Source organism: Taeniopygia guttata, chromosome 1A (assembly GCF_048771995.1).
Source record: "Taeniopygia guttata chromosome 1A, bTaeGut7.mat, whole genome shotgun sequence".
Classification (NCBI taxonomy): domain Eukaryota; kingdom Metazoa; phylum Chordata; class Aves; order Passeriformes; family Estrildidae; genus Taeniopygia; species Taeniopygia guttata.
Genome location: NC_133025.1, coordinates 47512344 through 47526279, shown reverse-complemented (window position 1 = coordinate 47526279; position 13936 = coordinate 47512344). Strand labels below are relative to the sequence as shown.

The 13936-nt window shown below is 42.1% G+C and overlaps 1 protein-coding gene across 3 annotated transcripts; it reads right to left on the bottom strand.

The window, feature by feature from the left end:
- Positions 1 to 43: 43 nt before the first annotated feature.
- POLDIP3 (DNA polymerase delta interacting protein 3) lies at positions 44 to 13740 on the bottom strand. Of its 3 annotated transcripts, none has more exons than XM_030262874.4 (9): positions 13582 to 13740; positions 9968 to 10352; positions 7575 to 7649; positions 5639 to 5734; positions 3721 to 3903; positions 2815 to 2892; positions 2114 to 2243; positions 871 to 937; positions 44 to 533 (listed from the first exon to the last, which is right to left on the bottom strand). In XM_030262874.4, exons 1-9 carry the CDS (start codon positions 13638 to 13640, stop codon positions 359 to 361), a joined length of 1248 nt encoding a protein of 415 aa, XP_030118734.1. In that variant the 5' UTR covers positions 13641 to 13740; the 3' UTR covers positions 44 to 358. The 3 variants fall into 3 exon arrangements, with proteins under 3 accessions (XP_030118734.1, XP_002196467.2, XP_030118735.1); XM_002196431.7 differs by having other exon boundaries at positions 7575 to 7652; positions 13582 to 13655; XM_030262875.4 differs by lacking the exon at positions 13582 to 13740 and adding an exon at positions 12863 to 13555 and having other exon boundaries at positions 7575 to 7652.
- Positions 13741 to 13936: the final 196 nt, after the last annotated feature.

Here is a 13936-nt window from a genome sequence, read left to right as displayed (position 1 = left end):
AAGTCAGTCAGAAGAAAACAGAAGGAGATCACCACTCCTTCCCTCAAAGTCTATGTGCATTTTTAATGGCCACTGGGGGCTTTGGAGTAAAGGATGGAGTTACATGGTATATGCTTGGTAATACATTACTGGCAGAAGGGGAAGGTTATTCTCTTGGGAAAAAAAATCATGGAAGAAAACTCCAACTATGAAAACAGAAAGTACACACACAAGAGGAAACACTATTGTACAGTAAGGTAGCGATCATAGAAAACGAAAAACTTCAGGACAGGCAAATGCAAATAACATCTGCACTCCTGCACTTTCCTCATCCTCCAGCTTATATAAGTTTTCCAGTCCACTGCTTGCTCCCCCCCTCTCAGAGTTTAATTTTGAATTCTGTGGGCTGCACAGAGGCAGAGACCCCCGAGGATTTGAAGAGTGCCTTCAAGATAGTTTCAGGGTCCACTTCAGCTGGGGGATTTGAGGAGGCGCTTGCACTTGACCGGCGTGATTCCCCTTCCTTCTTGACTGAAGGAGTATCACTCAATCGGCTGGAGGATTAAAAAAAAAAAAAATTAAAAAGGCAATATTTAACCTCTCATTATGATAAATAAATTTTACCATTGTGTCTGCATTTACTGTTATCAGTGTATCCCCCTTACCTATATCAGAGATAAAGGTTTTAAATATGCTTTTCTCACAAGAAAATATCCTCATCTCAGATTATTTTTGAGCCTCAGGGCTGAGAACACTATGCAGTCAAGCTACATTGCACTCCACTCAACATATTGTGGCACAGAAGGGGAGAGAAAAAATTCATGAGACAACAATTCTCAAAATAGAACCTGCAAAAGCGTTTGGACCTTTTCCCCACTGAAGGACACTTACAGCAATATAGGCTGGTCTGAGGTGATGACATTCCCATTCATATGAAGATTGCATTTCATTGGCTGACCTAAATAAAAACAAAACACAAAATTCATTCTATCAGAAGTGGAGTTGGGCAAGATCCTTGAAGTACCACACAACAGTGCAAGCAGTAGAGTTCGACATGCTGGGGAAATAGAATAAACAGGTGATAAATCTTTTGTTGCAGAATCATAGCAATAGAAGAGCCACTGAAACACTCAGTACCATATGAAGGATCATACTAAATAACAAGTTACACAGAATTATGAAGCCTTCAGCAGGGACACAAGAGGATCTCCCATTCTTAGCTGTCTGCTCCTCATCTGACATCCATAACATATCACTCATCTAAAGAAAGAAAAAGCATCTATTTCCAGCTAAAAATTAATAGTTCAACAATAATTTCAGTTTAACATGGTTAAAAAACAAAATTGCATTATTCAAAGTTTATGGAGCATCTGATACTATTTTACAAGTCCAATTCAAAATGTTTCTAAGTACACCCTGAAACTATTGCAAATATGAATTTTACTTGTATTTTGCAAGCAGCTCTGTAAGCAGGTAAAGCCTTCCTAAGGACTTTCTGTGGAGGAGGTTTTACAACAACTTCTGTGAGCTAGAGACAAGTTTGATAAGAGGATCCATGTTTACCCCTGAAAGAATTTTCTACCAAGGTTGTTGACATAGAAACCAAGAAAGAAAGAAGGATAAGTAAGAGAAACCTGCAACTGCCTATTCCAATAAGCACTTTGCTTGTCTCTTGTGACCAATGAGTAAAGTGTAAACTTATGAGTTCTGTAAGAATGTGTAAAAAGCATGCATGCTACAATAAACAGTCTGAAGCCTTCAGAAAATTAAGTGTGTTGCTTTGTATTGTCTCCATCTCAACTACGACAGCTTGACAGCTCTCAGTACCAAATTAGAAACACAAGGAATTTAATCTGAAAGTTAGACTAGGAGACTCATCAGGACCCTGCCTCCAGCTCTGAATCTTCTTTTTCCAGGAAAATGTGGGTAGGGTTTTTTATTGCATTTAAATAAACTGTGTATATATTCAGCTAGTTACACAGCAATTATTGTCTTATCTAGCTCTTGAACTGATTTTCTGGTATTTCTCTCCTGCTACCATATTAACATCTAAGATACTTTTAAACCTTCCTCTCAGGTGGAAAAGTCATTCTTGATTTTTTTATACTACATGCAACTCTGGCATCAAACTTACCATCTAAACACCTGTTGTTGTATTTCTTATATGCTGTGATAGCATCTTCTTTCTTCACAAATACTACCTCAGCCACTCCAGGGTGCACCAGCCGGGCTCGCTTCAGAGCACCACACACACAGAATAACTCCTGAGGGCAGAGAGTCAGTCATGACCATGGTCACATCAAAGGCACTGCATGAGAAGGGTTTACTAGCTTCATCACACCACCCATCCTGCTTATTAAATACCTGACAGGATCTGGACACTTGTCTTACTGTGTTTGTTACGGTTTAAGTACTTGGCACTAGTAATAGAGAGTACACAAGCAGGGAAGTTCAAGGCCAGTGCCCAGTAATGTTTTTCCCAGAGGAAGACTAGATTAATTCGCAGCCCCGTGAGAATGGAAGCCCCTAGACAATTTGGATGGGGGCATAAGTTTGGGTAGAAGAATCATTTGGTATGAACTCTTCTTCTAAGTGATGTCAGGTATCTCAAAATACTCTGTGGGATCTTGTCCCATGTTCTTAAGTACACACTTTTTAAAAAAAGTGCAAACAACCCCCAAACAATCAGGAACCCTCTAAATTCTTACACAGACAGTAAACCCACATCACACCTCTTTTCACTGCATTCACCATAGATCAAGCGATTTATGAGAAAAGGTAACACTTGAAAAGGAAATGTCACTCATGCACAGTCTGGCAGAAAGCAACACTCACAACAATATCTTCTTCTGTGACTCGAGGATGCAGATTATTTACGGTCATCTTTGTGCCTTCCAAAGGACTGAATGCCAGCTGCCAACACAAACAAACGCATCACAGAAATATGGCACACAATACAGCACAGCAGAGAAAGCAATAAAGAGTCACTAAGGATCTATCTAGGAATGTCTGTACACACACACACAAAGGAGAGAGCTACCGCTAAGTAATGGGAAATATCAATGTTTACTAAAGCCCAGTTCATTTGATGGCAAAAAGGAGCTTCTTTTCCATGCTAGTTTTTCTCTGAAGTAACTTTTCACTTATTCCCAAGAATAACATTAACTTAATCTGCATACATAGTACTCTGGTCATGCCCACACTTTTAATAGCCTGTCTCTGTTGTACTCTACACCAGCCAGCAACCCCCAAAATACAGCTCCAGCCTCTCAAGAGCATGCTGAAGTCAGAACACCTAGGAACACTTGGTGGATTACTTATACCCAACATCAGGCAGTTTGGCAAAGCAATTCCAGGCAGGCTGTCTACAAATTGCCTGAGAGGTCTCATGTGTACATTTGGAAGAACTCCTTTTTTTCCTTGCTAGCTGTAGGGGGGACATAGAATGTATGAAATAGTGTTAAAACACTACTCTTAGGGACATGAAAGGCACCAAGGAGTGTCCAAACAATTGCCACCTTCCTGTAATATGGATTCCTCCAGGATCATGCGCAGGGAAAGGATGTTTAGACAGGTTTCAAATTCTTGGAACATGGACTGCAGTTATCAGAATAACCTTGATGATGTCTCAGAACTAATGGTGGAAGGCAGGCACAAATGAGCTGTTCACATGTCCAGTGAACAAGTTTCAGATGTTTCAGAGACTTCTATAAAGAGCATTTTCCCCTTCCCTGAGCTCACCTCAACAGGTGCTGGCTCTTTTGGAGGCACTTCCTTTGTCACTAAGGTCCGGGACACATTTGCCAAGGCCTTTGTCCGTATAGGAGGGGCAGTTGCAGGTGGAGCTGTGTATGTATCGTTCTGGACCACTTTAGTCAGGGGAACAGTCTTGGACAGAGAGAATTTATTGCTGCTCAGACCAGTCTACAGGAAGAAAAAAGAAAACATCTCAGAGCTACAGCATACAAAAGCCATCACTCTTCTTCAAGCACCACCACTAGCATGCACTGCATGTCGTTCCCAGTGTCAAAACCACTACAGTGCTGAAGACTATCAAAAGCCTCAGAGAAAAAAAATCAGTGCAAGTTTCTGCGCATAAACATAAAAAGGTATACTTATCCAGAAAGAGCACTTCCCTCATAAGCACTTTTTGGTTTCATACTTTTCATAAATGAACTCTAACAATGTGATCTGAATTGGAAAAGCTCCTTTCATCTGCAGACTTTCAAGTACTTTATAAAGAGTTCACAAAGATTGCTCATTAACAGTAAGATTGAGAATTCACGGAACAAAAAGCAGTAATTCCTCAGAATTGCCAACCTAGGGCACACAAAGACATTGAACTTAAGCTGAAATACCTGAGTTTAAAGCCAGACAAAACTTGTGCTTGGAAGCTGATGTGAACTGGAAAGAACAAATTTACTTCTGAAAAAAAAACCTCAAAAAACCCTCAAAAGATTATTTGAGAATCACTTATAGCCTAAGATCTATTCTGAATACCGACATAAGGAAATAAATTCCTGAGGTAATCACAGTACTATAGCGCCTGCATGATGGTAAAACCACATGAATTTGCTTTTCCAAGACCAGAGAATAACTTAGCCCAAACCTGTGCCCAACTCCATGTCTGAAACAGGGCTAACTTCAAACACATGAGGTTGGCAAGGGCCTTATCCAGCTAAGCACTGAATATTCAAGAACGACAACCGCACAACCTCTCTTGGTCTCTATGCTAATCAGTACTGTGAGAATTTCACCAACTAGAATTTCTTTTGCTGCAGCACATTTACTGGTTTGTCTTCTCCATGGTCATTCCTAAAAAGAACCTTTTGCACGCAGTGGGAGTGGACAGATCTCACTACAGCCTTCTCAGCCTTGAGACACTGCTCTCTCACCCTCTCCTCATGCATAATACAGTACAGCCCTCTGACCACCCTGTTAACTGGTTTCAGTCATGTCTTTCTTGTATTGCAGAGCCCCAAGATAGGCACAGAATTCTGAATGCATTAGAACAGCAATAATTATCTTCCTTGCTTAATTATCTACAGTTGGCTTTTGCTGCTGCAAGGATGCACTACTCGCTCATTCTTAGCAGATCACACAGTAGGACCCCTAGGTTCCTTCCTACAAAGCTGCCGCTGCTTTCTAGCCAGTCAGTTCTCAGTTTAAGCTGCAGAGGGCCATCCCATGCCAAAAGCAGGACCTTGCATTTTTCTGTACTGAAATTCCATTTTCTCCAGAGCAAGTCCTCCCCAACAAGATGCCTACTAAGAGTTTTGCACTGCAGGAGATTTCCTACTTTGATGCCAAATCTCCAGAAGCAGCAGAAAGCTTTCCTTGCTGGTTTACACAAACAGTAACAAGACAGGTTCAGTGCACTTCCTCAACAAGAAGAAAGAGCCAGGATACAGCAACCTGCCAGCAGGGCAGAAAGCATACATTCTGGTTGCTGAGAGCCCATAAAACCAGTTACTCTAAAAGAACTCTGTTCCAAAAATAACAGTAGAAGCATTGGCACAAAGGAAGGGTGAAGAGCAAGTATTTGAGGAGAAAACATAATTTACAGACTTTAAAAGAACTTAAATCCTCTTAAGACACAGCCACTGTGTCTATGCAATGTGAGCACAGCATGGTGGGGAATGTTCAGATAACCCCTTACCGAGTTGTGCAGGAAACTGTTTGTGGTGGTGATTTTCATCTGTTTGCTAGGAAGGGGAGAGACACTTTCATCATCATCTTCCGTGTCATACAGGCCCTGAAGTAAAGAAGTTAATAGTTTACATGCAGGTAGATTTCATTGAGACATTTCAAAAACAGGTAGTTTTCTCCTGCCTTCAACCATCTTCAGTTAATGAACACAATTACACTGGATTTTAGTTTCAGGTATATAAGTCCATGTCAAAACATCAGTATAAAAACTACTGGACTTTCTTTCCAAAAATACCACAGTAAAACTGTTTCCCTAGACATACTGAAATCACACACAGATTCCTCTACTCCTGGACTTCATTAGGACTGTTGAAGCTACATTATTGCAATAAAGCCTCAGTGTCTTTTTAGCACTCTCCTACCTTTACAGATTTTTAAATTAGTTTGGGAGTGTGTGGTGGGTGCTTTGTTTGTTTGTTTGGTGGTTTTCGTTGATTTTTTTTTAATTAAACAGATGCCCGCTGAATACACATAAATGGAACAATCCTTTTGAATAGCCTGCTTTCCTTAGCACAGGACAGACCCATCTGGCCCTAGAAAACACTGCACTAAGACCTTTACTGAATGAATTATTAATTTTCCAGTCCAACTTAACACTCACAGTCTTGCCTTAAAATACTGAGATGAGCTCCTACACAAGTATTTTTTCGATTGACCCTAAATAACGTTAAGAAAAAGTCTAGACACATATAGGAATACCTAAAACATAAATCACAACTGCAAGCAGATTCCCATTAATTCAGTAAAAAGGTAAAGAAAAATGGAGGGATTAGCAATGAGAGCCTGCAAAATCAGTGGGCTGTCCATAGTCAGCAAGATTCTGGTTTACAAACAGGGGAGTTGTTCCAGTGACAGAAATGCTATGAAGGAAAAAAAACCAAAATGGACAGAGAACAGAGGAGAATTGTGCAGAAAATAAAACAGCTAGGAAACACACTAGGCATCACAACAAAGGACTTGAGTTTGAGACAAAATGAAATGGATTCCACATTTCCAACGATGAGGTCAGAATAATGAAGACACTTCCTTAAACAACAGCATCTGGGATAGGTGAGGGTAGCAGACCAGCATAAAGGTAACATATAAAAACAGGTAAAATTACTACAATCATTGCAAAAAAAAAAAAATCACGTGACACGATATTGTGAATGTCAGATTTCCGGTACTTCATGCAATACTTTGTGTATACATACAAAATAACATAAGTAATAAAAATCTCCAATTCTTCTCTGAAAGCACCTACAGTAGTAAGATGGCTGAATGGCTGGGGGCTGTGATGAAATCTGTTAAAACTGATGCCAGAAAGACAATGTTCTAAGGTCTTTCTCAAAATCTGCTTGAAAAGGGCTTTGGGAACTCTGGAAGTGCATCAGAATACTAGTTAACATCATGTTAACAATCCCTATCAGGATTCTAGCAGTGGCCCACAGCTGGGATTTCACAGAAAGGTTATATCCTCTCCCACCTCACTGCAGCACATTTTATCATCTAAAATCCCATCCTCTCTCTGAAGAGGCTGGCAGCATGGTGAATCAAAACAACCAACAACTTGATCTGATGTGGTGTCATAAGAAATTTATACAGAAACATCAGAGCTAGAGGTCCGCCTCTAGGGAAAAAATATACCATTAGCATACAGATAAAACTGGGAATATCTACTTCTCATTCCAGTATCTCATGCACTAAGAATCAAGATAAATTTTACTAAATTAAAGCCTCAATTACCATGAAACTACCTTAACCGTGCAAGACCCAGTAGCTAAGCTGATGGAGAAGTTTCAAATGTTTTCTTTCCCACTTGAAGAGTTTTCTTTGCACCTGCCAATGTTTATGGACACATTTTCTTCCCTGTTAAAGGCAACAGAGAGTACAGAGCAGGTACATACCTGTTTATGTGTATGGTTGTTCACCACATTGATCCTCATTCCTGCTGGATGAGAGTGTCCAGGAACTGGAGCCTTCTGCTACAGTTAAAGATAAAGAACCAAAGCATTAAGCATTGCAGTCCATCAGGTTAAGTTCAGAAGATCAAAGCTTTAGTTGAATACCCTGAGATCACTTAAATTAAACTTACCTTCCCTGCTTTGAAATATACTACCACAATATGCTCTTAGGAAACACTTGTATTTCCTGTGATATGTTCAATATGAGATAGCTTCACTTAAATTAAAATCTAAAGACCACATGAAGGAAAAGATTCAAATTACTCAGGGTTTAGTGCAAGATTACTGGGAAGAGAAGTTAATGTCAGTCCTGTCAGGACTGACTAGATCTACATTTCTGCCAATACAAAACCATGAATGGGGTAAGTCACAAAATGTCTCTTCTTTCATGCTACTGGTAAGTAAACATACATATCTCCATCAAACAAAAGGAGAATATACACTGCCCCTTAGCACTGGAGCTGGAATAAAATGATGCACAGGGTAGTGTGCAGCCCATTATGCCATGAAACGGAAACCACAACAGAAGGAGGTAGGGAACATACCTGTACTAATCAATAACTGAAATCATGCAACAACATCCATAAAAATGCCCTTCTGTTTTTTGAAAAAGCTGGAATCTGTCCATTAAAGAATAATTATTCTTACAAAAATAGTCCACACATGTAATAAAATCTTCAGATTTGCATATTCTCTAGACTGCAACTTATAGCACCTCAAGTTTCAATTTACTGATCAAAGAAACAAGGATACCCATCATACAGAAACAGCAGCAGACCTACTGTCATTTTTTGGTTTCAAGGATTTTTCCTTCCTTTATGATAAAGAAGACCTCAGGACAGCACATTTAGAGCTGTGTGCTTTACCTTGGATCAAGATACACTAGTTTGATTCCACTTCCATGTTTGGGCAGATAGGAAGGTCAGGGGCAACTTGGAATTTCAGTACAAATATTTTTTTAAATTTTTAGATAATTGCAAGGTTCTGTCTAGAGTCTGAGATACCCTATGTATTAATTATATGTTCCCTTGCACTATGTTGTCTAACAAGCAGAAAATACTATTGGTCAAAACAAGTAAAACAAAAAGCCCACAAAATACCAGGTCAGAACAAACAGCTACTGCACCAAGTCTCTGGAAACTACTTTAACTCCTAGAAACTTCATCGATGATGTTCAATTCCTCATGGCTGATGCTGGTGATTTGGCTTAGAAGGACAGTAAGAGTACTAATCACCCTCCTAATTAACAACTGCTGAACAGACTGCTTGACTGCTCTACCATTAGCCCTTCTTACTACCTCAAGAGACCTTTCTCCTTCTTACATCAGCCTGCCAGGAAACCTGCAGAGTAGTGGGAAACTTCCTAGGCCAATTTGCAGAAGAAACATGTTTGATGTTTCTCTTCAGCAAAACCCACAGTCTGCTGAACTGCACGCTCATCTAGGCTTTCAAACTCATGACAACAGATTTCTGGGTATGAGTAAGCACACTGCTGATTTTTGGGAGGTTGAAAATGGAAGAGCTAGACTAGGAACTTCAGTTACACGCTTGTAGAGGTAAGGAGCAAAACCACTCAAACAACAATCCCAACAGCCTGGAAATTTCTCTTCTGACTCTACACACTGGATCTAACAGACACGGTTCTAGGTTGTTTCTCAGAGAAGCTGGCTAAGAATCAAGTTGCTATGCGCACAGCAAAATGAAATAAGAAAACTGGCCCAGGGAATCAGCAGGTCAGGGTGATCAACTGATTATAATACAATTGAAAAAAATCTTGAGCCTCAGCAGGAATGCTTCATGTGATCAGGCAAATCCCTGGAAACCAGACAAGTGTAAAAAGAGAAAAATTGTAGAATGGCTCATTGAATTTTAAATTTTCTTAGATACAAACACAGCTGCATATTCTAAACTGCTATTCCACCACTAGGATAAACCAGTTATCTATACAGGACAATCCACCACATCAGATTTGCAAAGAGAGGCAGTATAATAATGCCAAAAAATCTGCATCATTTTGTTTGCATTCAGGTAGGAAAGAGACTACTTAACCATTAAGACATCTCCTTTAATGCTGACAGAGCTCCACCTTAGTCTTTTTGGGCCCAAAATTAAAATGACAATTTAAATGAAAGGTGTGATTCTACCAAAGTCCCAAGAAGCTGCAAGGACACACAAAAGGATCAGAATCCCACCCCATAGGCTGGAATGAACTGTATCATTGTTGCTTCTCTTGTAACCATATGAACATACTAATGTATTATCATGTCTACTGAACTGCTGTAGAGTAGCAGCAGTTCAGTAGAGCAGAGGGACTCAGAGGCAACTCATTTACCTACTTGGATAGTTTTGGTGATTTTCATGGCTGGATTTACTGTCCCCATAGCTGGGCTGATAGCAGCTGGAGTGCTCCTTTTTAAGCTGATCTTCTCTCTGGCATCCACCACTTTGGTCACCTTTTCAGCAGCAACACTTTGCTGCTTACGGGAATTCAACATCTCTCGAGCATCCTGCACCTTCCCTTTGATTTTGAACCGAGCGTCCTTTTGAACCAGTTTTTCTCGGGCATCTTTAACCCCCAGTTTGTGCCGGGCATCAGCGAGTCCAATCTTCTGTCGGGCATCGAAAGTCTGCTGAAAGCTCACAGTTGGTGATCTATTCAGAAGATTTTGTTGGATCCCAATGCGAGATCTTACACCCCCAAACACTGGCCTTGTGTTAAGTCTGAGGAGAAAAAAAAAAAAAAAAACCAAAACAAAAAGAAAGAAAGAAAGTTTTGGGCATTATATTTGTGCTGCTGCAAACAAAAGTTCATTATTACTGCACAGAAATTCACTCCAGTTGGATGTCTAAATACAACAGCAGAACTCCTAAACTCTTTTATGCTGGATTTTTTTTCTACATAATCAGCTAAGGAACTGATTTCCAAAATCCATCCTTAAGTTCACATTTACAAACTAAAGGGTCTGACTTCAGCTGTGCTAAGTACATACTACATTTAAACAAAACTCAACAACTCGGGTACTTCGGGGAAACCTTTGAAGACAAAGAGGAACAGGAACAGACTGTCTAGCTTTAGGAGTGAACAGGTCTGCTAAAGCATCTTCTGTTATACAATAATACATCCCGACATGAAGGAAACATGCAACTACACATGATTTCAAGAAATCTGGGCAGCAAGTTCAAATTTGTGGGAGCACAGCAACTTGAATTTTAGTATGTACAAGCACCAGTAACAATCCCAGTTCAAAGCCACCAGTTTCAAGGTTGATTAGCTTCCAGCAAGAATAGTCATTAGTCAAGTTACTTTTTAAAATAACTGCCTCTTCTTTAATCTACTAAAAGAACTCCTGCACTTAATGGCCTTTACTTTTTAAGCACAACATTATCACAATACTAAGCACAGAAAGACAACAGCCCACAAAAACGACAGCATTTGTTCTTGTAGACAAACATTCATAAAAAGCAGCACAATACAGGGTAAAAGCCTGAACTACCTTCTTATTACAGGTCTGATGCACTTTTTCAAAATCTGCCCTAAGAACAAAACCAGTTTATCTAAATGGAGTTTCTCTGATGAGTATTTTTAAAGTTTTTTATTCCACTGGACCATTTCGTATTAAAAAAAAAAAAAAAAAAAGACAAAGTAGAGAGAAAAAATATTCTTGCTGTTGACTTTCCAAAAGTCAAAACAGAGGGCTAAAAAGCTCATCTGCTTTCAGAAATGTGTTGCCCAGTATAATAAAGTGTAAAAGTAGATACCTGGAATTCATTGTAATAAAAGACTAGAATCGCAAAATCAAATTATGATGCTATTTCAATTCTTCATGGACCTTTACATTAGCATTTCCTGATCTAACTCCACAACCTTTACATTATTTACAGTCATGCATTTTCAATGAAGAGATCTTTCAAAACAAAACCCCAACCAATCAAACGATGAAAGACTTAACCTCTGCTTCTGCCTCTTTCATTCTTGTGTCTAGATATCTGGAAAGCTGGGACTGGAGTCCCATTTTATCACCTATCTAAGAGTTCTATGGCTGCTCTCTCATACAGCCAAAGCAAACCAGCTAAAAGAAACAGGAGGATTATTAAGACTACCTATGAAAATATACGCAGAACACAGGAGACTAACAGTACCCATAAAACAACAGCCACAGAGCAAGACTTTCCTTGCAATTTTAAAAAGCATTTATTTAGCAATGTTGAAAGCATTCAGCAGGAGCACTGCAAAGGGCTGGATGAGTGGCTCATGAGAGAGGTCAAAGTACAACCAGAAATGTATGTATCAACATTTAAACCAGAATTAGTTAATACTGTTGATGACAAAACCCAATGAAATAGGTTAAGAAACTGTACTGAAGATTACACCATTTCTGAAGAGTTGTCTTTACCCTAATAATCAACTCTCTTTCACTGATAACTGCTTACCCTACAAGAACATTAACTGCTGAGGTATTTGTGCCACAGCACCTGAAATAAAAGCAGATCTCAAAGATCTAATTCACTTTCTAGGATTCCAAGCTCTGGCTTGAATATGTTAGGGACCAGTACATTTCATTAGTGAATTTTTTTCTATTATTTCATCTAGACTACTGAGCAGCATGAATATAATGATTTAAGTTTATTCAGTTTATCCAGACTTCACAAAGCCAAGTTTGCTACCTCAGGAATTTATAAAGTGAGCTAAACACAACACACAAGAAGAGTGTGGGGCACAACAACTCTTACAGTGCTGCAGACGGATTATTGTTCAGCAAAAAAAAGGCAGGAAGAATTCCTGAAAGAAATGAGAGTTAAGGAGGGATTAAGGAGGTACTTGGGGCATAGTAAGCAGCCTAAGACTCTTCCAAATATGCAGGACAACATGAATGCAAGTGCAAAGCTAAGGCTTTGTCTAGACTAGGATTTAAACATGTTGGAATGTTTTGGTAGTATATGTTAGCAAGTAACACAGAATATTACTCTAGACATGTAAGTGTATACACATTCAGAGTCAAAAACGAAGAATAATAAATTAAAAAAAAAAATCAGGAAAAGGAAAACCAACAAAGCAAGAGCACACAGAGCTAACAGAGATTGGGGACAAGTTCTTCAGAAGCATTATGAGACTACGGCAAAAGCGAAAATGAAAAGGTACCGAAGGAGAATCCAGGTAAGAACTGCCAATTGTGGCAGTAAAGGGCCCAGCTTACGCTGGAGACATCTGCCACGCAAAGAAATAACCTGACCTTGCAGCTCCGATCTGCAACATGCTCCACGTCCTCTCAACTACTTCAGACAACCAGGCGGAGCACCACTGACCACGCTAGAGGGACGACGCCTTCCGAAGCCCGGGCAGCGCTGCGGCCGAAGCCCCGGCAGCCCGGTCCGCCCGGCGGCCCCGGTCGGTTACGGCTTCCCGAGCACCCGCAGCCCTCCCACGGCTCTCCCACAATGCACCGAGCCGCTCCCGGCAGCGCGGGGCACCGGGCACGCCGGGCCACTGCCCGGTAACACCCGCAGCCCGGGCACCCGCGGCGCTCGGGGCGCCCACCCCGTTACGGGGAGCAGCGCTGGGTTAATCGGTGGGGACAAGCAGGAGGCAGCGTGGGCAGGGCGAGTCGGAGGGCTCAGTGAGACATGGGCCGACGCCAGGAATCCCGAGGAGACCGAGAGGGGACGGGTCGGCAGCGCTCCTGCCCCACCGGGGCAGCGCCAGGCACAGGGGCCGCGATGGGGCCCGACCCCCGCCCCGGCCCTGAGTGACAGCCGCCGCCGCCAATCGCATGGCAGCGCGGTCCCGCAGGCCCGCGGCTCAGCCAATGGAAGCGCGAGGGCGGGAGCAGGGCCGGGCCGGGCCGAGACAGCCGCGGCCCGCAGCCCCCGGAGCGGAGCCTCCGCAGGGACTCCCGAAGAGCGGCCGGGGGCCGCCGGCCCGAGGCGCTGCGTCGCCGTCCCGGCCGCTCACCTCCCCTTCACCGTCACACCGCGTTTCCGTATGAGCTCGTCCAGAGACAGGTCCGCCATCTTATCGCGGCCCCAACGATGAGACGCAGCGAGAGAGTCCCGGAGGTGACACCGTGCGACTTCCGCTCCTCGCCCCGCCCCCAGAAGTACGGCGGGCCCCGCCCCGGCTCCGCCCGCTGCGACGGGGCGCCCCACAACTCCCCGCGGTCCTCGGGCCTCTCATTTGCATACGGCGCGGCACGGCGCGGCCCGGTTCGGCCCGCGGTGGCGGTTCCGCGGCGCGAAACGGGGCAAGAACCGGGCGCAGCGGTGAGGACACTATAGACCAGCTAAAAGCCGCGTCGGCGGCGCTCGCC